This window comes from Urocitellus parryii, chromosome 6 (assembly GCF_045843805.1).
Source record: "Urocitellus parryii isolate mUroPar1 chromosome 6, mUroPar1.hap1, whole genome shotgun sequence".
NCBI lineage: Eukaryota > Metazoa > Chordata > Mammalia > Rodentia > Sciuridae > Urocitellus > Urocitellus parryii.
Window position 1 is genome coordinate 60,765,131 of NC_135536.1, and position 27,188 is coordinate 60,792,318.

Consider the following 27,188-nt stretch of genomic DNA (forward strand, 5'->3'; position numbering starts at 1 on the left):
TTGCCAGTCCCCAATGGGAGACTGCACCCCAAGGATCTCCTTTGGGGCCTGCTTGTGTGATGTGGGCACCTGGTCTTATCTCCTTATATCATCTGTAGATCTCACAATTCCTGGTCTCTAATTTAGTCTCTAAACAATATCTCACTCACCTCCTCCCCTTCTATTTCCCAATCAATCAGGAACCTTTCTCACTGGTGGTCTTGTGGGCTATGTGCTGGGGGCTGCGCACCTGTCGCAGAGAGCTGTTTTGTATTGGGCAGTTCAAGACCAGGTTTTGCGAGCTATAGACAGCCATGCAGCTGCAAGCACTGTGCTAGGTTAGCTGCTGCCAGGAGGAGGAGGAAGTTGTGGACTATAGGTACCTTGATTTTGCTTCTAATCCCCTGCTGGTGTCCCAAGCTGATAGTTGCCCCAATTAAAGATGTTGACAAAGGTGTCCTAAGATGAAAGCAGCTGCTTTCAGTGATAAGGTGTTGGGTTGGGTGGGGCCTGGCAGTGGTGTTAGGCTGCATGTTCAGAGATGCAGCTTTGTGGCGTTCAGTGTTAGCGGCTGTCTCCAGACCCTGTTTGGTGTTCCCAGGTACAGGCTACCGCATGTAGGGGACTATGGAAGTGGTTACAGTGTCCCAAGACAGAGGTGATGGGGGAGCCCCATGTTGGTAGATGGGGGTCCACACGAGAGTCGCAGCTGGAGGTTCTGTTCGTGGGCAGTGGCTGGGTGTCCTGTGTGAGAGCAGCAGCTAGGATTCCTGCAAGGTTGGGCCGCCAGGAATCCTGCATGGCTCTTATCTACAAAGTCCAAAACGGACTTTGTCTTATAAGTGGCTAAGTGACAAGAAATAATTAAGATAGGAGGTTGCATAAGTTCATAAGATATATCAGCTTACATATCAGAAAAATTTGATAACAGCTCAGTAAATTATCTTATTAATAAAATTCCACTTGCCATACTTTTAATTTTTCAACACACCTTTCATTATATTGCTTCTTTGAAGTATGGATCTTCTGATTGGAAAAACCAATCACATTTGTGTCTAAAATATGGATTAAAACACCACACATTTAGTTTCCACAAAAATATATTTAATAAGCTTGTTATATAAAATCAAACACTTAACATTTTATCAATAACTCAAACTGATATCTAACTAGGAGTGCTTGTGTTTTGGAAGACTATCTAAACTAAAAATATATTTACATATTTACAATACAGGTATCTGAAGAGCTATGAAATTCACAGAATTCTAGAGATTTATAGGCTAGAAGTATCATAAATTTGTCTATAATCAAATTACTGTGCTAATTATGAACAATGTCTTAACTATTAAACCAGGAGGAAAATGGGAGGGAAATATATAAAGTTTTGTAACAAACACTTAGAAGATAAAAAAGGTAATATAAAATTGGTTTAAAGACTAAGATTTCTTATTGAATCCCTGATTGTCATTTTTGGCAGCTTAACCCAGTCTGTCAGAAGGCAGTGCACTATGCCATCTGGAACCCTGCACTGTCTCATCAGAGCCATGCTAAATCCAATTAAGAGCTCTGGCTGAAACCAAGTAGCAACTTTTGAGGGATGCACATACCTTCCCCACATAGGCTAAGGCTTCTTGCTTAAATTTATTCCTGAAAAGATTTTTCTCAACATGCTTCAAAAGGGTTCCTTACATTTAGCTGTGTGTGTGTGTGGGGGGGGGGGGTGCCATATACAGAATTTATCACAATAAAGATTCCAAATCTTATTTTATATTTTGAACTATACCATGGTAAAATTTAAATCATCCAACTCAGACAACATTCCACACTAAAGCAATAAACATCTTTTTAAAATACTGCATAGTTTCTCTTTCTTAAAGAAAGATACTGCTGCTATAAGGAGTTACCAAGTGATCATTTCCTTTTAAATATCCGATGGTAACAACATTTTTTTCTGCATATTTCGCCATCAAGATTATTCAAAGCAATTTCCTAATATGCAATATTTGAAAGCATATCATGTTGACTCTTAAAATAATAAATTCATTTCTTTTGTTCAATAAAAGAAAATTTCTAATAACAAAATATATGTAAAATTAGAACTTCCCAAAAGTAAGCTGCCTTTATTAACCAAAGTACTTGTTTGCAGTTTTTTCAACTGTGAAAATATTTTAAAGCCCTTATAAAAATTAAATTTTATTCTTAAAAGGTTAACTTAAAAATTCTTGCCATGTTGCTGGGCATACCACTGCTGTCTCTGCTTGCGATTTTCAAGCTCAGTGAGAAGAGCCTGTCTATAAGCTTCATACATTTTAACAATCTGTTCCAGTTCTTTCATGAAGAGCAACTTTAGCATTCCCTGGTATGTATCCAGGTCAGCCAGCTGGAAGAGTTCCCATTTCAGAATGTGGTCATATCTGTTTTAAAACATAATATTCACAACACGTGCATAAACATGTATTTATTGCAATAAACTAGTCTTTTATAAACATTAACTACATTATAACTAAACAAACCATAAACTTTATAAAGATAAATGAGTTATCAACTTCCTATATAAAAACAATATTTTTTTTTTCTTTCTTTTTGAGTCAGGTTTCCAACAAGTTGCCCAGGTTGGTCTTGAACTCTTGAGCTCTAGCAATCCTCTTGCTTCAGTATCCAGAGTAGCTGGGACTACAGGTGCATGCACCACACCCAGCTCTAAATAAACTATTTTTTAGGAAAGGGAGAAAACTAGATATTTCACTTCAAGTTAAAGAATGCTCATTTAAGTATCCATTATTCTAATACTAATATTAAACCATGAACATCAATTTCAAATAAATAGCTATGTAATTTTTCTCTGAAAAATGCATTCTGTGGTATTTGTAAGTTTATTCAGAGTTAACTGTCAGCATCTTAAGGATATTTCAGACCACACTGTGCTTGCAAATGATAATGCACAAAAAGGGGCAAAGTCATGTTTGTTACTAATGTTAATAGATCTAGTAGAGGAATTGTGTTCACAACAGCATACAAGGAACAAACACAGGAGGAATGAAGAGAAACCATCATTAGCTAAGAATTCCTGAGGAATTCAATGCAAAACCTACTATTGAAAAACTCAAGAAAGAATAAACAGTTTTCAAAAATGAGAAAACAAATAGAAGGTAGAAGACTCCACAATATGGTAAAGAACTCTTGAAAAATTTATTTACATGTATCTTTAGCTCTTTTTCAATATAGGTGAATCATATGCTGAGATTGAACTATGCAACCAATTACTATACTTTGAGATCCAGAGACAACACTCTAATTAAATGTTCTCATTTTAAAGATGAAAAAACAAACAAACCTAAAAAGGCTTTTTATCTTTTGCAAAAGTATTTAATGTCCAAAAAAGTTGAGAAAAGCAGACAACTACAAACCAAAAAGCTTTAGAGTAGTAGTTTTAAATGTTAATATCCTTTAAGACTAGACAAAGAACATAAACTAAAGCAAGTCACATAATATCATATTGGTATATGATATTAAAGTTATTTTTCTCAAACTATTGTAGCACAGACATAACAGGAAGCTCTGACTACAACTTCTAGCAACTTTTTTTGGGGGGGCGGGTACTAAGGATTGGACCTAGAAGTACTCTGCCACTGAGCCATGCTCCTAGCCCTTTTTATTTAAGACAGGGTCTCACCAAGTTGTTTAAGGCCTCACTTAGTTGCTGAAGCTGGCCTTGAACTTGTAATGTTCCTGCCTCAGCTTCCAGAGTTGCTGGGATTACAAGCATGCACCACCATGCCCAGCTTTTAGTAACCATTTATAATATGTCCTATCCAATGGTTCTTTGATAACTGATTTACCATTTTAATCCAAAAGAATTGTCTATCTAATTAAAAAAATAATAAGGCTTTTTAGAAAGTGAAAAGAAGCATATACTGAGTAAGTATGAGCCACATCCTATGCTTGACACTTTGGAATACATTTCTGTCCAATTCAGGTATGTGTATCAGGAACAACAAGAACACAATATGCAAAACCACAAGGTAAATATATTTTCTTGGCCTCCCAATTTTATTCAATTACTTGAGATACGCAAATTCACTAGTAGATAATGATATCTTTATAGAAAATTTTATGTTCTCTTTAATCAGAAACTCCTGTGGACATAAATTGGAGAGATACTACAAGAAATATTCAATTAGCCTACATGAAGACACTTGCATATAAGTTGTCTCCTATAACTTTTGTTATTCATGTAGTTTAAGATTTTATTTATTTATTTGAAATAAATTAATAATTCCTAACAAAAAATCGTAACCTCCCAGAATATCCTACTTTGTTTCAACCATATACTTACCAATTACCTGGGTCCTTACTTTTATCACAAGTACTGCATCACTTTACAAGTTAATCTCCTATGAGAACATAAGCTTCTTATTGTATCCCTAATAGAAGTCTTCACACAAAGAAGTGAAGATTCAAAAAATGTTTGAAGAACTAGTATTTCTAATCAATGATTTTCAAGTTTTGTAAGCTCTTGCTATCCTTTCTTCAAATAAAATGATGTTTATAGACCCAATATTATTAAGAGAAAATATGGCACTCCTTGTGTTAAAAGAGCTCAGAGACCCCTAAAAAAAAACTCTGCTGGGGGCTGGGGCTCAGTGGTAAAGTGCTTATGTGGGGCACTGTGTTCAAGCCTCAGCACCACATAAAAAACACATTAATAAAATAAACAAAGATATTGTGTGTCCATCTATAACTAAAATAATGTTTTAAAAAAATCTGTGCTATATATTCACTTACTTCACAGGGGCTCGTGCATAAACCTGAAGCCAGTCAGGAATTTCTGCAGTATGATAAGGATTTGCAGGTACCAGAAGAGACTGATTTCTTTCAGTTTGCTGTGGCTGGTAAGTAACAGGAGGGGGTTGATCATACCGAGGTACACTAAGAAAACAGAATTAACATTCATCAAGATACAAATCCTAAAACTAAGCAAGAAATTATAAAGAACAAAGAATAATTTTGCATATTTCAGTGTGCTTCTTGCCCAAACTGACTACTTTCAAGGAATGGCTTTCTTTACCATACTAACTTTTCTTTACCATGAGGAAGAAAAATCCATCTTCCTTTGAAAATTGGGAGTGTTGCTAGTTTTAGGGTATGTCTTCTGGCTGGTATTTAATCTTTTCAAGGACAGTGTCAAAGGAGGTTACAAAAAAATTGGATAAACTATAGCCTTTACATAAAGGTTTAAAACTAGAATCATACATTTCTCTAATAACTTGTAATTAGTTGTAAATTTATATTGGAACAGTTGATAGCTTCTCTACAAATAAAAAATGAGTTTCTTCCTCCAGTTGATTGAAAAGAGGAAGGGAAAGAACTGGGAAATGTAGTATAGCAGGGGCAGATACAATATCAATATAAGAGAAGGAATAGGAGTTAGAATTGACTAGAACCTATTTTAAATCATGGACTTAAAAAGTCTTCCTCCAAACATAAAAATTTATGTGTATATCAGAAAGGGTCATAGCGTCTAAACCAGGATTAAAATAAGACACCACATTGTGGTTAACAATTTAAAGACAATGTGCAAAATGGCACTGAAATCTTCAACTTTTCTTCCATGAGTAGGTTCAAAGGGAAACATTCACTGACACTGCAAGTTGGCAGTAGGGAAAAATTGAGGCTCTGAAGTCAAATATACTTGTTTTTAAAACTTCAGCTTGACCACTATGAGTCATTAATGTGGGCAAAACTGCTTCACTTCTCTAAGCTCCAGCTTACTATATTTGTAAAAGTCAAATAATAAATTCATACCACACATGATTATTCTCAGATTAAATGAGCTAATGTCAACCAAGAGCTCTACTGAGGATTCAGAAGAAATCAAATTGCTATAACTACTTATTATGTAATCTGAAAGAAGTGTTTATTTCCTCCTGTTTTCTTCAGAGATTCTGGAAGAAGCAAATTAATTAATTGTGAAAATGCTTTGACAACCATAAAAATTCTATAATATTTTAAGGATAATGCCGATGAAGAGAAAAGTAGACTTTCAAATGTGGTTATTTGGGCCACAAATATCTCAGCCACCTAGTGATAGCAAAGGGTAATGACAGGTTTGGTTCTTTTTTTCCTTTCTTTTTTAAATATATTTTTTCAGTTGTAGATGGCCATAACTTTAATTATTTATTTATTTTTATGTGGTGCTGAGTAGGCAAGCGCTCTACTACTGAGCCACAACTCCAGCCCAGGTTTGGTTCTTTTGAAGGGAGAACAACCTGTCATTCAAAAAACCGACCAAATGCCGCTAAAGAGAATCACAGGAAAAAAAGATTTTCAAAGCCGAATCAATGATAAAGTTTAGCCTTCTCTGTGATACCACTAAAATACATTTTCATAATGATTTTAAGGATTCTTAAAAAAAATCACAAATGTAGTACTATAACCAAAAACCTGTATTATCCAAGATGATACTAGGTAACATTTATCAACATGCTGGTGACATTTTACCCATTTTTAATCTTATGACTCAGCTCTTGAAGTTCTATAAATATAGTTAAGGAGAAATACTTGCCACTTCATTACTAAACTACTACTAGCTTTATATGTACTTTGAAACCAGTGTGTATTTTACACTTACAGCACATCTCAATTTGGATTAATCACATTTCAAGTGCTCATGTGATAACTGGCTGCAGTATTAGCACAAGGCTAAAACGGTGGCAACAAATCAATTGACTGGTAATCCCAGTATCAGACAAAATAGAATAATTAGCTATACTGATTAAATAGACCTGAGACATTTAGTCCAGTCTCAATTTTCACTTTCTTAATTGGGAACAATAAGCAACACTACATAAAATCATGTCTGAAATTGAATAAAATTCAAAAATATTTTGATTAAGGAGGTAGAGGTAGGTATGAATTATTTACAGGAATTTATAAAGATAAAGATGTTTTACTTATTTATGTCAACTTCTGACTGTCTAACAAAAACATCCTGGCATATTAAAACAATCTGATTACAAGAACACTGAGCCTCTTTTTGAGTACAAAAAGTACTTTTTAAATTATTAGTCATTCATCACTAAAATAAGTTCAGAGAAAATTATCACAAATTTTGAGAAATAAGGACTTAAATCTCAAGTTTCAGGATACCTACCTCTGATGAAACTGTAAGTCCAAAATCTAACACAAGACAATCTGAAAACAAAAAGTTGAAAATAAATTTGATACTCTACCTAGGAGCACAAGGATGTCTGTACTGAGCCTTTTTATTTGTGTGATCTACATAATAAGTTCCAAATTCTGATGACTCAACTCGTTCCCATCCAGGAGGAAGTCCTTCTCGTTCAAGAGGATGGCTCCAATGAGTTGTGTTTGTATTATGATCGATATAATATTTTCTCCCTCTCATTGTCCAGTCCACAGACCAGCCAGGAGGAAGGGGTAAATCTTCAGACCCATGGTTAGTTAAATTTCCTAAAGATGTAGCAGCAACTCTCCCAATACCTGATGGGAAAAAGGAAAAGAACAGTTATTAAATTATCTCTTCAGTTAAAATTTATGATTATGACATTATAAAGTTTTTCATAAAACTAGCCAATATCATTATTTAATTACAAAATAAGGGAGGAACTAGACTTTGACATTAGTGTGGTTTTTCAGTTTGAGGCTTCCATTATCAGGCCTTATGAAAATTTAACTAGTAGTGAAGAAGCTACTTAAGTACACAGACTGCAAAAGCAAAAGCAAAGAAAGGAAAATCTTTTCTCATTTAATATTTGACATTCCAGCAAAAAAAAAAAAAAACTTATAAAGTCATTCCCAGTTTATAATTTCTTAAATAATCAGGCTGTGCCCTAGAATTATTAAGGAAGCTTATCAAAGTAACAAGTGGCTCCAAAAATGGACTAAATGTCTCAGATCTATTGTGGCTGTCGAGCATTTTCACTTAACATGGTATCCTTGGATACAATCTATTTTCTTGCAAATTGACAGATTATATTTTTCTTTATGATTCAATAACACTCCATCAGGTATATATACCATATTTTCTTTATCAATCATAGTACCAAAATCAAATATTTACAAAAAAATTAACAAAACATGCAGGATCTCTGTGCTGAAAACTGTAAAAGCACTGACAAAAGAAATGACAAGAAGACCCATTATGTTAATGGATTGGAAAATTCAAGACAATTAAGATGTCAATTCTCTGGAAATAATCTTTATGTTCAAGATAATTCCAATTAAAATCAAAGGAATTTTTGCACACATAGGTAGACAATAGACAAATGGGCTTTAAAATGTATACCAAAAGATAAAAGAACCAGAATAGTCAAAATAATTGTGTAATATAATTAACATATTAATTATGCAAATTTGTTTCACTGTGACATTTCCACAAAATACACATATCATGCATTGATGATACCTACTCTTCTTTCTATCCTTTTCCTGTCCCCCTACTTCCTAGTCAAGTCCTCCAATAGTCCCTCTTCTATTTTCAGATCATCAGTATGCTTTTTTTTAAGTTACCACATGAGAGAAAACATAAGACTCATGTCCTTCTGTGACTGGCTCATTTCACTTGACATGTTATCCCCCAGTACCATCTATTTTCTTGCAAATGACAGGATTACATTCCTCTTTATGGTTCAGTAATACTCCATTGGATATATACACCATATTTTCTTTAACCATTCATCTGCTGACAAGCACTTCAGCTAATTCCATATTTTGGCTATTGTAAACAGTACTGGAAATAAACAAGGGTGAGCACATATCTTTTGGTATGCTTTCATTTCCTCCAGATATATACCCAGGAACAGTACAGCTTGATTACATGGTAGGCAACTCTATTTTCAATTTTTTGAGGAACCTCCACACTGTTCTCCTAAGGGCTGTATTAATTTACCTTCCCATCACCAGTTTATAAGGATTCCTTTTCTCCACATTCTCACCAGCATAGAGAGATGCATAGACAGACAGAGAGCCATTCTAGCTGGGGCAAAATGAAAATTCAATGTAGTTTTGATTTGCATTTCACTGAAATCTAACAAGTGTTTCTCAGCTATTTATGGGCCATTTATACTTTTCTTGAAAAGGTCTATTCAAGTCATTTGCCCATTTTTTTATGATTAGATACGTGTTTTCTTAAGATTTTTTTCTTTTAGTTCTTTTATAAATTCTGAATATTAATCCTCTTATCAGATGAAAAGCTGGAAAATATTTTCTCCTAATATAAACTCCTTTGCTCTGTTGTTTCCTTTGCAGTGCAGAAGCTTTTAAATTTGATGTACTCTCATTTGTCAATCCTTGCTTTTGTTCCCTGAGATGCTAGAGTCCTATCCAGGAAAACACTGCCTATGCTACTATCTTGAAGTGTTTCCCCTGTTTTCTTCTAGTAGTTTCAAATTTTCAGGTCTTAGATTAAGGTCTTTGATTCATTTTGAGTTGATTTTTGTAGATAATAGATGGGTCTAGTTTCAATCTTCTACACATGGATACCTAGCACCATTTGTTGATAAGGCTTCCTCTCCAATGTATGTTTTTGGTACCTCTGTCAAGAATCAGTCGGCTAGACAGACTGCCAGAAGCTGAGAGGAGTGAACATATTTCAATACTCAAGTACCTCTTGAATAGCCTGGTTTCCATTAAGGCAAAATAAGTTCTAATTCTCTGTGAATCTCAAAACAGGCCCTGTGACTGCAGTGAAAAGAATCCCAGGAGAACTCAGGAATAAAAATAGAGAAAGCAGCACTTTAGAATGAAATTTCCAGAAATACCCAGGTACTAAAGGAGGGGTGGGGGGGGACAGGAACCAGGAAAGCTCTCAGGCTAGTTAAAATGTGAAGTGACCAGGAAATCTGGAGTTTCCTGCAAGAGTTGGCATTTTTTAAAAATTTTATTGATATTTTTAGATATACATGTAGAGCATATTTTGACATATTTATACAAAAATGGAGCATAATTTATATAAGAATGGGAATTTCCTGAATGTGAAATGTACCTCAGAGTGAGGGATAAAAATCTTGTAGTGTCAAAAGCAACTGCTCAGTTTCTTAATCAGAGCGGTATAAAGAAGAGTTGGAAAAAATATTCCCCTACACTAATAAGTTTGTAGGATCTATCCCAGGCTATCCATGAAGCCAACAAGACCAAAGAATGAACCACTGCCTTGTCCTTACGGAGAGGAGCTACACAGGACCTGGGATATAGATAAAAGGACAACAGGGCCTCTCAGGTCCTTTTTGTAAAGATGATGCTGACCTCCCACTTGCTGAGTACCATACACAGGACTGTGACATCCCCATTCCCTTTGAAGAGCTCCTGTGACCTTCATGGAGATCCTCAGGTACCTGGATGGGAGCCCTAGAACATGAACTCTCCAAAGGCAATCCCCATCTTCCATTTTCACAGGAGCCCCCAATCCAAAACAGCTGTGGTTGACCATTTCTGACTCTGATCCATATCCTCAATTAAAACAATTAGAATCTGGATCCTAATTCTGTCTGAAAAACAACAGAATAATACAGTTCTGTAACTGATAATTTCTTCCTTTCTCTACCAACAATGAGAATAAAATGTGAAATTAAATGATAAAATCAAGAATTAGTTAGCTGGTTCATTTCTGGGATCTCTATTCTGCACCTGTTATGGTTTGGATTTGGAAATGTTCTCCAAAGGCTCATGCATTTAAGGTTTGATCCCCAATACAGCGATGTTAAGAAGTGGGGCCTTTGTCTTTGGGAATGTGATTGGATCATGGGTTCTGACCTCATAAGTGGATTAATCCATTGATAGATTCATAATCTGATGGCAATATGAGGAGATAGTACAAACTGCAGGAGATAATATCTAACTGGAAGAAGTCCATCACTGGGGGTGTGCCCTGGAAGGTTATTTTTTCCCCTTCTCTCTCTCTCCTGTTAGGGTCCGTAAACAAGTCAAGATGGTGCCTGGCACTTTGCCAGAGGGAGTGGTTTGTGAAGTAATGCCAACGAGCCATTAGGATGATGAGGATTCCTTAATGACTGAGTGCTGTATCTAATGATGTTAATTAAGTTATCTAATGATGTGTAATTAGTTGGGTATATATACTTCTCTGTCCTGTAATAAAGCAGCTCCCGCTCTATCGACCTTCACAACCGACCCTTCCCCCCCAGCCCCCCCCCCCGTTATTTTGCCCAGCCAGACTGCGTGCGGCACTATCCCTCTCCTTCATGGCTGCCAGCAGGTGGACAGACGTTCTGCATCACCTCAGGCCTAAAGTAATGGAGTGGCTGAACATGGACTGAAATCTATGCAACTGTGAGCCAAAATAAACTGTCCTTCCTCTAAGTTGTTTATGACAGGTATTTTGATCACAAAAATACCTATGTGATCCTTTGAATTTCAGTTGTAGTATCTGTTGCAATGTCTCCCTTTTCACTCTAGTTTCATTTATTTGGGTATTCTTTATCTTTTGATTACCTTAGCTAAAGATTTGTCAGTTTTTACTTTTTCAAATAACCAATTCTTTGTTTCATTGATTCTTTGTATTATTCTTCTGGTCTCTATTTATTTATCACTTCTCTCCTTCTACTCACTTTGGGTCTGGTTTGAAATAATTAAGAATAAAGCTGATCCTCTGCACTGCCCAATAAATAAATGCAATGCAGTAATCCAGGCAGTGTACTCCTGACAACAGAACAGACGAATAGATTGATGGAACAAGATGAAAAATCCAGGAACATACCCACACATACAAGGTCAACTGACTTTTTGTAAAGGTAAAAAAGCAACTTCACAGAGGAAGGGCATTTTTCCCCCCAAAGAAGATATTGGAACAATAGGACATTCATATGTAAAAGTACTCATCACAATCCATACCTCCCGAATTATACAAAAACTAACTCAAAATGAATCATATATCTAAATGAAAAAACTATAAAACTATTAGAAGATAAACCAAGATTACTCCATATGTATAATATGTCAAAATACACTTTACTGTCATGCATATCTAAAAAGAATGAATTTTTAAAATTAAAAAAAAAACAAGATAAATCTTTCTGACCTTAGGCAATGAATTCTGAACCATGACACTAAAAGCTTAATCTATAAAGGAAAAATACTGACACTCTGGACTTCATCAAAATTAAAAATGCTCAGACATCTGAAAAAGACATTGTTAGGAAAATCAAACTATAAACTGGGAGAAAATACTGCAAATCATACATTACACAAAAGATCTTAGACTACAGAAAGACTCAAAATTCAACATGAAGGGCTGGGTGGTAGAGTGTTTTGCATGCACAAGGCCCTGGGTTTGAACTCTAGCATTGAAAGGAGGGGGAAAAAACCCTCAACTTGAAAACAACTCAATTTTTTAAAAAATGGGCAAAAGATTTTGACAGGCACTTCACCACAGAAGACATATAGATGGTAAATTAGCACAGGAAAAATGCTCAGACACCAGGGAAATGCAAATTAAAACCACAATAAGATGACAGTATACACCTATGAGAATAGCCAAACAAAACTGACAGGTTCTGATGCACTGCTGGTGAGAATGCAAAACGTTACAATCACTCTAGAAAACAGCTTAGTCACTTTTATAAACTTCTTATAAAGTCTGTTATATAATACAGTAATGTCATTACTAAATATTTACCATAGAGAAATGAAAATGCACCTTCATACAAAAACCCACATGTGGATGTTTTCAGTGACTGCTCTTATAATTGCATAAAAGTGGAAACAATTTACATATCCTTCAAAAGAACAGATATAAGGGAGACTCTTACAAAGGCAAGACTATGTACTAGGACAGAAGACTGGCTGCTAGAAGCTAAAGGTGAGGGCAGAAGTGAATTACAAAGAGGCAGCATAAGGAAATTTTTTGGAGTGATGAAAATGTTCATATACTCACTGTGCTGGCATTACATAAATCTATACATGTTAAAATTCAGTATCTTAAATCTGTAAGATTAGTGACAGAGGCTGTGCTCAGTAAGTTTTTCCTTGATTCTGTGTACAAGTTATCTTTACTGTTATCATTTCAGATTTCCATTCCTTCTTTGACATAAGCTGCTATTTTTTTAAAGAGAGAGAGAAGAGAGAGGGGAGAGAGGAGAGAGAGAGAGAGAGAGAGAGAGAGAGAGAGAGAGAGAATTTTAATATTTTTTTTTTTTTTAGTTTTCGGCAGACACAACATCTTTGTTTGTATGTGGTGCTGAGGATCGAATCTGGGCCGCACACATGCCAGGCGAGCGCACTACCGCTTGAGCCACATCTCCAGCCCAACATAAGCTGCTATTTTTATGCCCACATTTTACACCCACCTCCTTGCTCTTCTCAAACATGGTAGATACTGTTCATTCTACCTAGAACATTTTTCCTTCAGAGAGCTGCTTGGCTCACTCATTCATGCTCTTCAGGTCTTTTCTTAAATGTTTCTGTGACCACCAGATGTGGTAGCATTTGCCTGTAACCCAGCAATCTGGGAGGCTAAGGCAGAAGGATTGCAGGTTCAAGGCCAACCTAGGCAACTTAGCAAGACTCTGTCTCAAAAAATATGGGCTGGGGCTGCAGCTCAGTAGCACTTTCCTAGCATGTGTGAGGCACTGGGTTTGATCTTTAGCACCCTATAAAAATAAATAAAATAAAGGCATTCTATCCAAACACAACTATATAATTTTTTTTAAAGAATATAAAGGGCTGGGGATATAGGTCAGTGGTAGAGCATCCCTGACTTCAATTCCCAGTACCACCAAAACAAAAAGTCTCAATGAAACTCACTCTTACTACCCAATGGCAATTTATAATTTCCAGATTCCACTTACTGTATTTTACCTTTTAAAAATCACTTTAACCTGTACAATTATTAAATAATTTTGATCTTCTTCCTTATCCTTCAAGAATCCCACAGTGACTATCATTTTTCTGATCTCAAGAGAAAGATCCACAGGATAGGAAGCCTAGTTTTATTCAGAGACACATTCAAGTCCTTAAAACAGTGTTTATGGAATATAGTATACAGTAACTGTTTAAAAAAATAACCTCTAGTAATGAAGACAGTGTGGTATTAGGGGAGGTAATATACACAGACCAGTGAATAGAGAGCTTAGAAATAGACCTGCACAAATACGGTCACTTGATTTTAGACACACACACACACACACACAAAAAAAAAAAAATCTACCCCATCTGCATCTACTAGAGAAGCTGAGACTGGAAGATTTCAAGGTTAAAGCCAGCCTGAGAAACTGAGCAAGACCCAATCTAAACACAAAATACAAAAAGCTATGAACATAGCTCAGTGATAAAGTACTTACATTAGCATATGTACAAACCCCTGGGTTTAAACAATGGTGGTAGTGGTAAGAGAAGAAGGAGAAGAAGACAGTTTCCAGTTCATTCTACTGTTACTCCTTGTTATTTATAATGTTTATAGCCTAGACAGAATTTTAATATAAATTTAGATACTTGTCCTTAAACAATACAAAGATATAGCACTCAAATGAAAATTTAGTGTGTCAACAGAAAATGTCAAAAGCCACACAAGGCTCCAACTGCCAAATTTAGAATACATCTGAAAATTCAAAATAAGAAAAGATTGGGTGGGTTACCATTCAGGTATGAAAGACTATCATTCTAGAACAAAACATCTGTTTGTCCAAAGGTTTCCAGCTAACTTTGAGGAGTTCTTAAAATTATGCTTGGCTAGAAACTAAGGCAAAGGAATAGAAAAAGAAACATTTTTCATATGTTTTGAAATTATACTGGCAATCCTAAATACGTTAACAAGTAAGGATCCCTTGCCCAGATTAGAATGGTAGTGTGTTTGTCAACCATATTGCTATGTATATGAAAACACTAATAGCAAAAAATAATTCAGAAAAAAACTTTAAAATTAAGGTGAAAACTTCAATTCAAATTCTAAGATTCTAAAGGAGGATACCTAAGTTTATTGGCAGGTTATATATAAGGTTACTGACAGGTGGTTTTAAAAACTGTGTATTCACTTAAATACAAAGTACACAAAAATAGCAAATGCATAAGGCTAGTCATTGGAGCATTATCTATAGTAATGTAAGGCTAAAAATAATCTAAGTCTCAACTATTAGGATACTGGGTGATTGTGATTATATTCAAGGACCAGACAAGAATACTACATTATGCATTAAAAATGAATGATGATGATTTCTTTTTACTGCCCTATAGTAATACTCAGGAAATATTATGTGAAAAAAGAATCTGCATTACATACTAGCTTATACATATGTGGTATGTAGCCCATAGAGTGGCCCTTGGCCCAGGATCCCTGTCCCCCTAATAAATTCATTCACCCTTGTTGGTGTGAGCAATAGTTTATGGCAGAAAGGATGGCATGTGACTTATGATATTAGGATATAAAATACCCTGCAGCTTCTGTCCTGGTCAAGATCACTTGCTCTTTGTTCGATTACTCATTCTGGGGGAAGCCAGCTGACAAGAAAAGCCCATGCACTGAGGAACTGAATGAAGCCTTGAACCAGAGCTGACGCCTCCTGTTAATAGTCTTATATTAATCTTACAGTCCTGGCAAAGACTTCAGACAACTACAGCCCCAACTGACATCTGAACTGCAACTTCATGAGACCTGAGTCAGAATTACCCAGCTAAGATACTTTTTACATACTGACCCACATAAATTTAAATGATAAATGTTTGTTGTGCCACTGAGATTGGGAATGACATGTTAAACAGCAACAGATAACTAGCAATATATATAAAAGGAGGATGAGTATAAATAAAGACAGATTTGTAATTATTCTCATAAAATGTTACAATGGAAGGATATAACAAAATTAATGAAAATGCTTATTTATGGGGGAGGAAGGGAACAAACAAAGCAGAAGGGGACAGGGACAGAAGTAATTTTCTAAATGAATTTGTTTTATAGCTTTGGTTCTGGAATCTTCTAGATGTCCTATAAACAGAATTAAATCAAAATTTAGAAGAAGCAATCCCTTCAGTAGGAAAATAAAATGAAACAAACTAATCAAAGTGTGTGTCAAGTGGCTTAGCCATTCTTGACAAAATTATTCAAAGTGAATTTTAAACACAATAATTGTACTTCCTGACTGGGAAATACCTTAAACTAAAAATAACAGAAATAATAATTCTGTTTTATTCAGCAGTCATGATGATAATAACACTATTTTAAAATATTAAAATAGTACTATTAAGATAGTATTACTTTTAATACTATCTTAATAGTACTATTTTTAAAATGAGTTACATAATATAAAGCAAATGAATGATTTTATACTTGTCCAGAGAAACCATGATTTCCAGTATGAAAAAAAGTAAAAAGTATGGTAGCACAATGTGAACATACTTGCTATAGAACTATACATATAAAAATGCTTAAGATGGCAAACTTTGTTATGCGTATTTTACGACAATTAAAATGTTTTTTAAGAAAGCAAAAGTAAAAACTTGAAATCTTAAATTTAAATTCCCAACAGTAAAAACTCATGATAAAATTGTTTCCAAAAAACACATTTCCTAGACATGTCCATTAAAAAGGTCTAGAAACAAAAATCCACCCAGTAGTAAAGAGTAAAAGTATGTGATCCCCACATACTATTTCCCTACTAAAAGGAACCAGTGATCCTTGGATAAGTGATTGGTTCCAGAGCTGACATAGGAAATACATAAAATGAGCCCGAACATAAACTCACATTAGAAAGCCAAGTGCAAACAATGGGAACTAACCCTGAATGGATTCCAGTGACCAAAGAAGGGACAATTTAAACATCAAAACAATAACCATAGTAATTAATTGAAAAACAAATCTTAAAGTCCAAAGTTCACTTTGGAGAAATGACTGATCCTAGGTTGACCCAAGGTTTTATGGCAGGGAAAATACAACACAACATAAAAAGTAACATGTAATCAAAAAATAAGGTACTACTTAAAAAAAAAAAAAGATGGAGAGCCATACTGAAAGAATTCCTTATGGCCAGAGTTGAAACAATTTGCACAATAAAGCAAATGACTTAATAATAGATTATAAACCAAAGCATATAAATAACAATACATGGGAGTCTATATGGTAGGAACCATAGAATAAATAAGAGACAAAACTTCTTCACTGAAAAATAAGTAGATATTCATAGAATTCTGCATATTCCCCATTCCAGGAGGTAAAGCTCAACCCACCTACCCCTCTGTTAAGTAGGTTACTCCTGTCAAAAGAATAGAATATGGAAAGGGGAAAATAGTAACTACACAGTAGAGAAGCCTGATAAACTTTAAGTGATAAAAGTTAACTTACCAGTAATGTCATTAAGGGTATCATGTACCTTCTTGTACAAGATATATGCACGCTTTCCAAAAACTATTAAGTTCAGTCTAATTATGAGAAAAATATCAGACAAAATCCAACTCAAGAAACATCCTACAAAACATCTGACATGCACTCTTTTCAAAACTGTCCAGGTCATGAAAAACAAGACTGAGAAATTAGCAGAGAACCCAAGAAGACTAAGGAGGCATCACAGTTAAATGAAATGCGGTATTTTGGATTAGACCCTGGAACAGAAAATGGATATTAATGAAAAACTGGTTAAATCCAAAATCCAAATAAAGCTCGGAACTAAAATTTAAAAAATCCATGAGTCCATAATGACACCGAAAATAAAAACTCATTAATCACCTCTAGAAGTGGCTAGGGTTCCATTTCATTATTCTGAAAATAGTAAATGAATGGAAAGATCTAGTGCTTGTTTCATCTTTCCTAAATGAACAGCAACCAAATAATTGATAAACGGAAGTTCATTATTATATAATTCCATTAATACAGAAGAAAAACATGAATTTGAAAATCACAATTTTTAGCTCCTAATGAAATCTGGATCTAGTTAATTATCACTAACGGCAGCCATAGAAAAAAAGGCTGATGAAGGTCTGGGGTTGTGGCTCAGTGGTAGAGCGCCTGTCTAGCATGTGTGAGGCCCTGGTTTGATTCTTGGCACCATATATAAATAAAAGTAAAAGGTCCACTGACAGCTAAAAAAAAATACTTGGAAAGAAAAAGGCTGATGGAGAACTTCTTGATAGATTGATTAATCCCACTGACATCTGAACCCATGATCAATGTTTTTTGTTTGCTTGTTTATTTGTGTACATGATCAATCTTAATATCACAAAAAGAGAAATCAGTCATTCTGTGTCTCTGAAACCAATGCAATACAATATATACATCACCACCTATGAAGTATTCCAGCAAAGAAAGCTCTGTGAGGTGATATTATTACAACCAATTTACAGACAAGGAAACAAAGGTACAAGTAAATTATTTTACCAAAGATGCCACACAAATAATATAAGATCAAATAACAAACTTATTATTAACCATGTAATCTTAGCAACAAAGGTTATCTATAGCTCTTCAAAAAAATATTACAGTAACTAATAACAGAAAAAGTGAGCTACCAAATTTGAACTAAGTCAGCAGAGAAAAATGAGAACTTCCGTTTCTGTGCTACAAGAAAAAAAAAAAAACAGTGTTTCTACAATTTCAGTTAATCCCAGTAAAGACTAAGGAGCATTTATAAATAATCCTCAAAATAGCTTCCATTTGCAGGAAATAGCTGCACAAACATTTTCCATTAATATAAAGTAAAACACTGCAAGCTAATTACATGATTTTCTAAAGTTGGAGAAAGCACTGTCTTAATTAATCTTTCACTGAAATACACCTTCAAAAAAACTTAACCTCATAGAAGAAGAAAAATACTTATGAGACCTACATTTATAAATAAGTCAAAAAAATTCTAGTTTTGTAGTACCTACAGAGAAAAAAAATGGAATCTGGAACTCTAATGAAGTTCCACAAGGTCCACAGTAATAACTACTAAACATTATGGCCAGTGTTACAATTAGGATGTTGATAAAAAGACCTCAGTATTGAACCAAACTGTTTTATCTGTTACTCTGCAAAGTAATTACAGATAAAGTATCTCTAAAGATTGTCAACCTCTCCTCAAAAAATGATTCTGATTAACTACATATTTACATGTTTACTAGAGTAAATAAATCCACTATTTTGTAAACCTAATACTTTTTAGTTTGATTTTTAAAATAATACAATTCTGTGATCTTTAAAACTTCAAAAATGGGCTGGGGATGTGGCTCAAGCGGTAGCACACTCGCCTGGCATGCGGCCCTGGTTCGATCCTCAGCACCACATACAAACAAAGATGTTGTGTCCGCCGAAAACTAAAAAATAAATATTAAAGATTCTCTCTCTCTCTCTCTCTCTCTCAAAGAAAAAAAAGAATTATCTGCCCATATCTAAAATTAAAAAAAAAAAAACTTCAAAAAACATTTTTTAAATTTTTTATTTAAAATTGCATGGAACTAAATTATTTAAGTGCAAAACAAAGAAATTCAATCAGCTTTTAGTATTCCAACTAAAGACTTCCTGTTAATAGCAGCATTCCTTCCTCTGGCACATACTGTAAGTGCCAGATTGGCATGTTGGCCAAGAACGTTAAAGGTCAAATATCACAGCTAATTGGTGAATTCCTAAGCCCTCTAAAATTCATTAAGATACTATACAACTTGTTTTTGCGCCCCTGCTAAATACAAGAAAATGTATTTGCGCCTTTGAGAGAAGGCGCGTTTCCTGCAAGTCTAAGTAAAAACTTATGGGCAGAAATTACTACTATTATTAAGCCATTCAAAACAATTTTTCCATTCTTCTTATGCTTATTACATTAGTAATAATTTTATTGCTTATAAAAACACACTGTCAACAGCTCAGCCCTTCTCTCCCACAAATTTACTTTCTCCTTTCTCTTCAAATTCCTTGAGCCCTAACCAGATTAAATCTTGAAAATATAACTTTAAGATCTTTTCAAGATGAATTTAAAATGTTCTGTTATTGTTTCATAAACAGATTTTTCCCTTCTGGAAAAGACAGATAGTAGGTTTTTCTGTTTGATTAATAATTGTTAATCTTTCCCCATTTAAGGAATTCCTTCAAAAAAGTACTATTTTCTTTTAAAAAAACAGACTAAATCCATACTGCCCTGATATACATTAATGTTATTAAATGAAGTTTCTTAAGCAATGTATGATTGCTATAATAAATGTTTATCTTTAAAAACAATTTTTTGGGGGAGAGGAGGATATTTTATTACAAAAGATTCTTCAAATAGCTGCAACTTTCTGTAATGCAATATGATATTAAAGGGCTTGGGGTATGAGAACATAGAAGCCTACTGTCATTAAAAGCAGATCTGGCTGTTCCATGAAATCAGATCTTATTTTTTAAAATGACATTCTTTAATTTAACCAGTTAACCTTTACTTTATGTCTAAAATAAAGTTGCTTTAAAATTTGTCTTTAAACCATGTCAGATTGTTCCTATGAGAGGATCCACCAAGATTTAGAATATTTCCTCAATGGCATTTTATAAATCAGAATTTTAAAACAATATTTTAACCTTGTGTTACTAATTCTTCATACTTACATATGAAGCGTTCAAGTAGAAGAGTATTATAGGTAGAGTATCCTTATCAAAAATGTTTAGGAAACCAGAAATGTTTCCAATTTTGAATTTTTGGGGGTGAGGTGGGGATTTTGGAATATTTGCATACACATAATGAGGTATTTCGGGGTGGAATCCAAGCCTAAACACAGAATTCATGTATGTTTCAGACATACGTTATACACACAGCTGGAAGGTAATTTTATACAATATTTTTAATGCACCTGCAGGTCTGATTGCCACCTGTAGAGTGAGATTAAGTGGAGAAGTTTTACACATGTGGCATCATGTCTGTGTTTAAGAAATTTCAGATATCTGAGTATTTCCAATTTTCGTATTATAGTTTGGATATGAAGTGTTCCCAAAAGGTCCAGTATTAATGCAGGAATGTTCAAGGTGAATGACTGGATTATGAGAGCCATATCCTAATCACTCCATCCTAGTTTGAATGACTAGGTGGTAACTGTAGGCATGTGAGGTATGACTAGAGGAGGTAGATCACTGGGGTTGTGACCTGGAAGGGTGTATCTTTTCTGTAGCCTCCTCCCCACTACTGCTCTCTCTGCTTCCTGACCCTGCCAAGAGCAGAACAGCTTTCCTCCACTGGGCCCTTCCCCTATGATGTGTTACTTCACCTGGGGCCCAGAGCAATGGAGTTAGTCCTCTACAGATTGAAACCTCTGAAAAGATGAGCTCCAAACAAATCTGTCCTGCTGTAAGTTGTTCTTGTCAGGTATTTTGGTCACAGCAACGTAAAAGATGACTAAAACAGGGATGTTCAACCTTTGTGAACTATTAGTAATGTTTGCAGTTACAGAAATGGGAAAGGTGAGGGCAAAGAGCAACAAATATATTAAGAATAAACACACCTATTATACCTGCTCCTCCTCAGCTAACAGAAACTTATGTTTCCAGGTTTGAAACTTCTGGATTCATACATTCATTCAACCATTTATATTTTTAAGCAACTCTTATGTTGTCAGGTGCTATGCCAATCATATCTGACTCTTCCCTCTCAAACTTCCTCTGCAGCCAAGTCCCAATTTGGCAGTGCCCCACTTTTCCCTTTTCCAAATGTTCAAAGCAAGTCCTCATTAATTTACTCAAAATATTAACCACTGATCATAAACCATAGTGATATATTATTTATTATTAAATGCACCCATAAAAATGTAGAACATTAAGAAATTCAACTTAAGTAAAAACCAAGGACACAAAACTATTCAGAGTATAATCAAAACAATCTTTTTTTTTTTTAAAGCATTTCTTCTGGAGAAAGATGAAGAAAAGAAAATAACTAAGAATCTCTGGTAAATGAATACTTTTCTGCATTTTGTAAATTTTCTATAATAAGCAGTTAATACTCTAAAAGAAAATATAAATGAGCTTTATTTCTTAAATTTATTTTAGTTGGATAACAAGTTATTTCTGAGGTTTAGAACTGCATATTACAAATAACTTGTAATTCTTCTATGCTACTATCTTAATCCTTTAACCTAAGTCTTTAAAATCAAAAGACACTCATCCAGGCTCGACAGTACTTCAGCATGCCCAGAAAAACCTTTCCTATTTAACGTTCCAATGAGACTACACTGTCAGCTTTCATAAAATAAGCTGCTCTTACCAACTATTTCACCATTCACCAATTTTCAAAACTCTAATGATTTACTCTCTCCCAAACCCATAAGATCATTCTTCTTTCAAAAAGCAGCCTAGATCTGCTTTCTCTCCACTGACACTGGTGCTTAAATTCTCTTTTCTCTAGGGAGCTACCTTAATTCATGCTAAATATTGTTGCAAAATTAATCTTTTAAACTGCTTTCATAAAATCATTTGTCTTTTTGAAGAACCAATTAATGGTTTCTGCTTGACTCAAGTCTAAGCAAGCTATGGGACCACAAATCTTCATCTTACATTTTATTTCTTCAAACAAAGTCAAATTACATCAACCCCAACCCCTTTCTTCTGCTCTATTTATCTAAAGTCCAAGCCCAAAGCCCAGTTTAAACTTTACCTCCTCTATGAATCATTCTTCAAAGTACTCCAGCCTACACTGATCTCTCTTCTGACTCTCTATCAGTCAGGACCACAAAACATAATAAACATTTCTGTGACTGTTGTGTATACACTGATTTTGTTTCCCCAAATAAGGTACTCCAAGATGGTTAAGGAAAATGAGAGATATGTAAGTGAATACAGTTTTTCCTATAATAAAAATACTCATACTCCAAACTACTAAGTCAGCTTATTTGAACTTATGTAGGTTAAAAAAATATATCTGTTGCACAAATTATCTTTATCCTGCCAAATTTAAAGACTACAACTTACTAGGTAGGAAAAAAATAATCGGAAGAGAAAAGTTTAATTTTGTTTGCATCAGTTTATATTGTGTAATCCAGTACTTTAGGGATAAAATAGAACTGTAACATTTCCCCAATATCTTCTGATCCTCGAAGAAGTCAGAAGTAGCATTTTCCCTTAACTCTATGATTAACATTTTTTGCCCATTACAAAAAGAACAAAAATAGATTTTTTTTTAAAGAGAGAGTGAGAGAGGAGAGAGAGAGAGAGAGAGAATTTTTAATATTTATTTTTTAGTTCTCGGCGGACACAACATCTTTGTTGGTATGTGGTGATGAGGATCGAACCCGGGCCGCACGCATGCCAGGCGAGTGTGCTACCGCTTGAGCCACATCCCCAGCCCCAAAAATAGATTTTTGACACATAATTAACCATTTGATAATAAGTATTTCTGATCAACTTGGGAAGTTACTGGGTAATGAAAAATTATGTTCAAAGAAACAGTGCTAGGTCTTATGAAATAATGTGGTTGCCCATGTTATCATCATACTCAATTCTTCCTATCCTCTTTTCCTTTCCCAGGTTTAAGTCCTGCTTGTCTAAAGAACTAACTTTCCTATTCTACCAAACCTAAATCTAAATTTGACCCAACTAGACACATTAAATTTTCCATGTTTTAAGAATATTAATAGTCTAGATGGTCTTGAGATAAGTACCAAGTTAATAAACTTAATATAAGATCAACTAATAAAATAAATGGACACAGGGCTGGGTTGTAGCTCAGGTAAAGCACTTGCCTAGCATGTGTGAGGCCCTGGGCTCAATTCTCAGCACCACATATAAAATAAATAAAAGTCCACCTACAGCTAAAAAAGTATTTAATAAATAAAGTAAAATAAATGGACACAATAATTCTGTCATTCAGTATAGTTTGGTAACTACTTGCAAGCAGGAAGAATTAAGACTGACAAAATGGGAAATGGAAAAAACTTCTCTAAGAGTTATTTGTTGGCTTCCCAGGAAAATCCAGAAGAGCATCTTTTATATTGAAATGTCAATTTCAATATAAACTAATATAGGATCTATAACATTAGTTACCTGAAGCATATATAAACTAATATAGTATAAACTAATATAGTATCAGTATAAACTAATATGTATCTATAACATTAAGTTACCTGAAGCATGCCTCCCCTGATTCTGTGGCATTCTTTGGAAGACATCATGATTGTACTCATAATATCTGTAGTCTTCATGTGCACGATCTCCAAGTGGACGCCTTCTCTGACCATCAAAAAAATTATCAGAGTAATAATATCGGGAACCAGAGTCTCCATTTTCAACAGTAAAATTAACTTCTGTCAAAAATGACTGAGATGAGCCATACTCCCTAGGTACATCTGCTAAACTCCTGGCAAGATAAGAAGGTGCAGATAATCTGTTGCTTTCTCTTCTCATTATTTCATGAGGTGTTCTTTGAATTGGAGTTCTAAGAAAACTCTGGTTTCTTGAAACTACTCCATCTCCAGAAGCTGAAAAAGCATTAGAGCTTGAATCTGGAAGACAGATATCAGTTCGTCTTGGAATTGTTGGACCATGCCGGATGAATGAAGGCATGAGATCTATAATAAAAGAGGAAAATTACAATTTCAATAAACTTTTCTAAAGCTGTTCATTTACATCTACTACTCAAAAATCAAAATACCAATGGATTTAAGGGAAAAAAATTAATTTTAATTTAAGATAGTACTTGGGTGTTTTAAATTGAGGAAGATTATTATTTTCCTACCCAAGTGAATTTATAATTTGCATGTATATGCTATGTGTTAGCTTGGGCAGAACCAAATGTATTCTGCACACTACCATACATAATATGATGAAATGTCAATAAGCTTATCTATGAACTAAATAATAATGAAATACTCATGAAGTAATGCATAAAATAGAAAATAATTTAACAAATCAGAATACAGTCAACAGCGTGTGTGACTATACTGTTTTGTTTCTAAAACTCCATTTTAGAAATTGCCAAAATTCCTTCTTTTGGCAAACACGATTTCAAAGATAATTTGAATTTCTTTTAAAAGATTTTAAAATTAGGCTGTAATTTCAGTGACTCAGGAGGCTGAGGTAGGATGATTCCAAGTTCAAAGCCAGTCCCATCAACTTAGAGACCCAGTCTCCAAAAAAAAAAAAAGAAAAAAAAGAAAAGAAAAAAAGGAAGGGAGCTTGGGGCTGTAACTCAGGGGCAAAGAGCCCCTGACTTTAATCCCCAATATTAAAAAAAACAAAACAAGAAAAATATTTTATAGTTAGTAATTGTGTTTCTACTCTTGGAATTAACTAATACTAGTAAATGAAAACTAGAAAGTCAAAAATTTAGGTATGAAAATTAAAAAGATCTCATTTGAAAGAAGAACATAAACACCAAGCCTCAAATTATAGTTCCTTTAAGAATAAATAATTACAATTCAAAACAGAAGATAATGGCAGAACAATGGTTTTCAGGACAATAGCACTACTGAATACAATGTGAAAATAGCTTAGACATTCTTGGTAAGCAAATACCTTTAAAACATGAAGAAAACTGGATATGGAACCCATTTTATTAGTTTATTAAATAAACAACACATAAGGGCACTATTAATAAGCTTCATAAGTTAACACTGAAACAAATTAAGATTGGAATAAATAAGGCTAACACTTGACGGAAACAAAACACAGTTTCATTATTTGCTTAAATGATGTGACATATGCCATGATTTCAAGTAATGTTTAATAAACCTAATTTACAGCAAACAGCAAGCTATCATTTAAAAACACCTAAAAGCGTAACAGCATGTACAACTTAAAACCAAGGTGTTAAAAACAAGTTTAAAAATCAACTTTCAAGTTATTGACACACCCATCTCATATATTTTGTTGAAAGCACAACAATTATTACAATAAAACTATAAGGATAATGATGTGGACATAATGGAAAAGCATGCTTCTCCACCCCTTTCTGTGTGATCTTGGGCAAATACTAGGAACCTCTATGAACAGCTTTCCCAATTACAATATGAGGTAATGCTTAAATCACAAGGTTACTACCAGCTTCCAAGAAGGAAAATTACACAAAGAGCCCAGCACGCAGTATGAGCACCGAAAGATTAACTCCTTACTTCACGAACAGAACGTCCTAAACACTAAGAAATTCAGCCCAAAAATGAGTTAAATATTTAAATTGACAAGAAAAGCAGGTGAGGGGAAAATATGCCCTATTAGAAGTAAGACAAAGAAAAGATCTTGGTAACTTTCCTGATGTGAGAGAAATCATTTTTGAGAAGTTTGTCTTTTTGTAATCTCACGAATATGGCCAAAATACAAATTATTTTGGCTCCCCGACTCTCAGACCTAAGAGTGATGAGGCTTTGGGTAGCTCTACAAAGAGCGACGGTCTGCTTTTTACCTTTCTCAGATCCAAGTCCTGCAGCAGGACTGAAATCTGTCCCCAGAGTTTACACTACTTGGGGCACGGGCGAGTGACACCCACAGTGTTTGCAAACAAAGGCACATCTCGACATATTTAGGAGAGGAAAAAATATCCCCGTCTAATCACTTTTATTCCTACGGCATGAGGGAATTAGCAAGTTATTTCCTACAGTCTTTTTCAGTATTCCAAAACATCAACACTGTCATGGGAGGCAGGGAAGTTTATTTTTAGGGGGAGTCGAGGGTCTGTAGCTGAACTCCTTTCCTACTCCTCACCGACTTTCAATGAATAAACACCAATTCAACCACAAGAAAAAAACAAACTACTTCCCAGGATCAAAGTGGACGGAGCAGTCCCGCTGGGCGCCCCAGCCCGATCCCCGCTGCCCGTGACCGCCCGGCCAGGTGTAGGCGCGTCCCGCTGCCAACACTCACTCCGCAGCAGAGGCGACGTCTCCTTCTTCACGTACTTCCCCTGCACCTCGGCCGGCTTGGACACTTCGTTTTTGGTTTTCTTTCGGGACAGCATCCTTTTGGAGGAGGCCCGAGGCCGCGCCAAGCAGCCTCCCTAGGGCTCCGCGCCAGGCGCCGGCCGTCTCCGCCGCCACCTCCGCCGGCGCCTCCTTCCCTCCCGAGCCGCCGCCGCCGCCGCCTCTCCGCAGCCCGGGGTCGCCCGCAGGGACTGCCGCATGTTCGCGGCGCTAAGCGCGCCGACCGCCGCTCAGTCGCATGTCAGTTCCTTCCCGGAAGTCTCCCCTCGCTGCGACGCTGCCCGGGGACGCCGTGAGGAGAGGCCAAGGACGCTGGGCCAGGGCCATGGTCCGCCGCGGGCAGCCTAGTAACCGCTACTACTGCTGCTGCCGCGGCCGTCGCCGCCGCCTGCGTCCCGTAAACTTTCCCCGCGGCC

At 35.3% G+C, this 27,188-nt stretch overlaps 1 protein-coding gene across 1 annotated transcript; it reads right to left on the reverse strand.

The window, feature by feature from the left end:
- Positions 1–1,074: 1,074 nt before the first annotated feature.
- On the reverse strand, positions 1,075–27,188 carry Sav1 (salvador family WW domain containing protein 1). Its single transcript, XM_026391034.2, has 5 exons — positions 26,717–27,188; positions 23,986–24,429; positions 7,212–7,482; positions 4,765–4,908; positions 1,075–2,393 (listed from the first exon to the last, which is right to left on the reverse strand). The coding sequence occupies exons 1-5, from the start codon at positions 26,808–26,810 to the stop codon at positions 2,192–2,194; spliced, it is 1,155 nt and encodes a 384-aa protein (XP_026246819.1). The 5' UTR covers positions 26,811–27,188; the 3' UTR covers positions 1,075–2,191.

What these genes read in the sequence shown, in the direction of transcription:
- Sav1 (XM_026391034.2), bottom strand. Translation starts at nt 26,810, where the DNA reads ATGCTGTCCCGAAAGAAAACCAAAAACGAAGTGTCCAAGCCGGCCGAG. An exon ending in GACGTCGCCTCTGCTGCGGA is followed by an intron (nt 24,430 to 26,716) that starts GTGAGTGTTGGC and finishes CTTTTATTATAG; the next exon opens with ATCTCATGCCTTCATTCATC. An exon ending in TCAGGGGAGGCATGCTTCAG is followed by an intron (nt 7,483 to 23,985) that starts GTAACTTAATGT and finishes TTTTCCCATCAG; the next exon opens with GTATTGGGAGAGTTGCTGCT.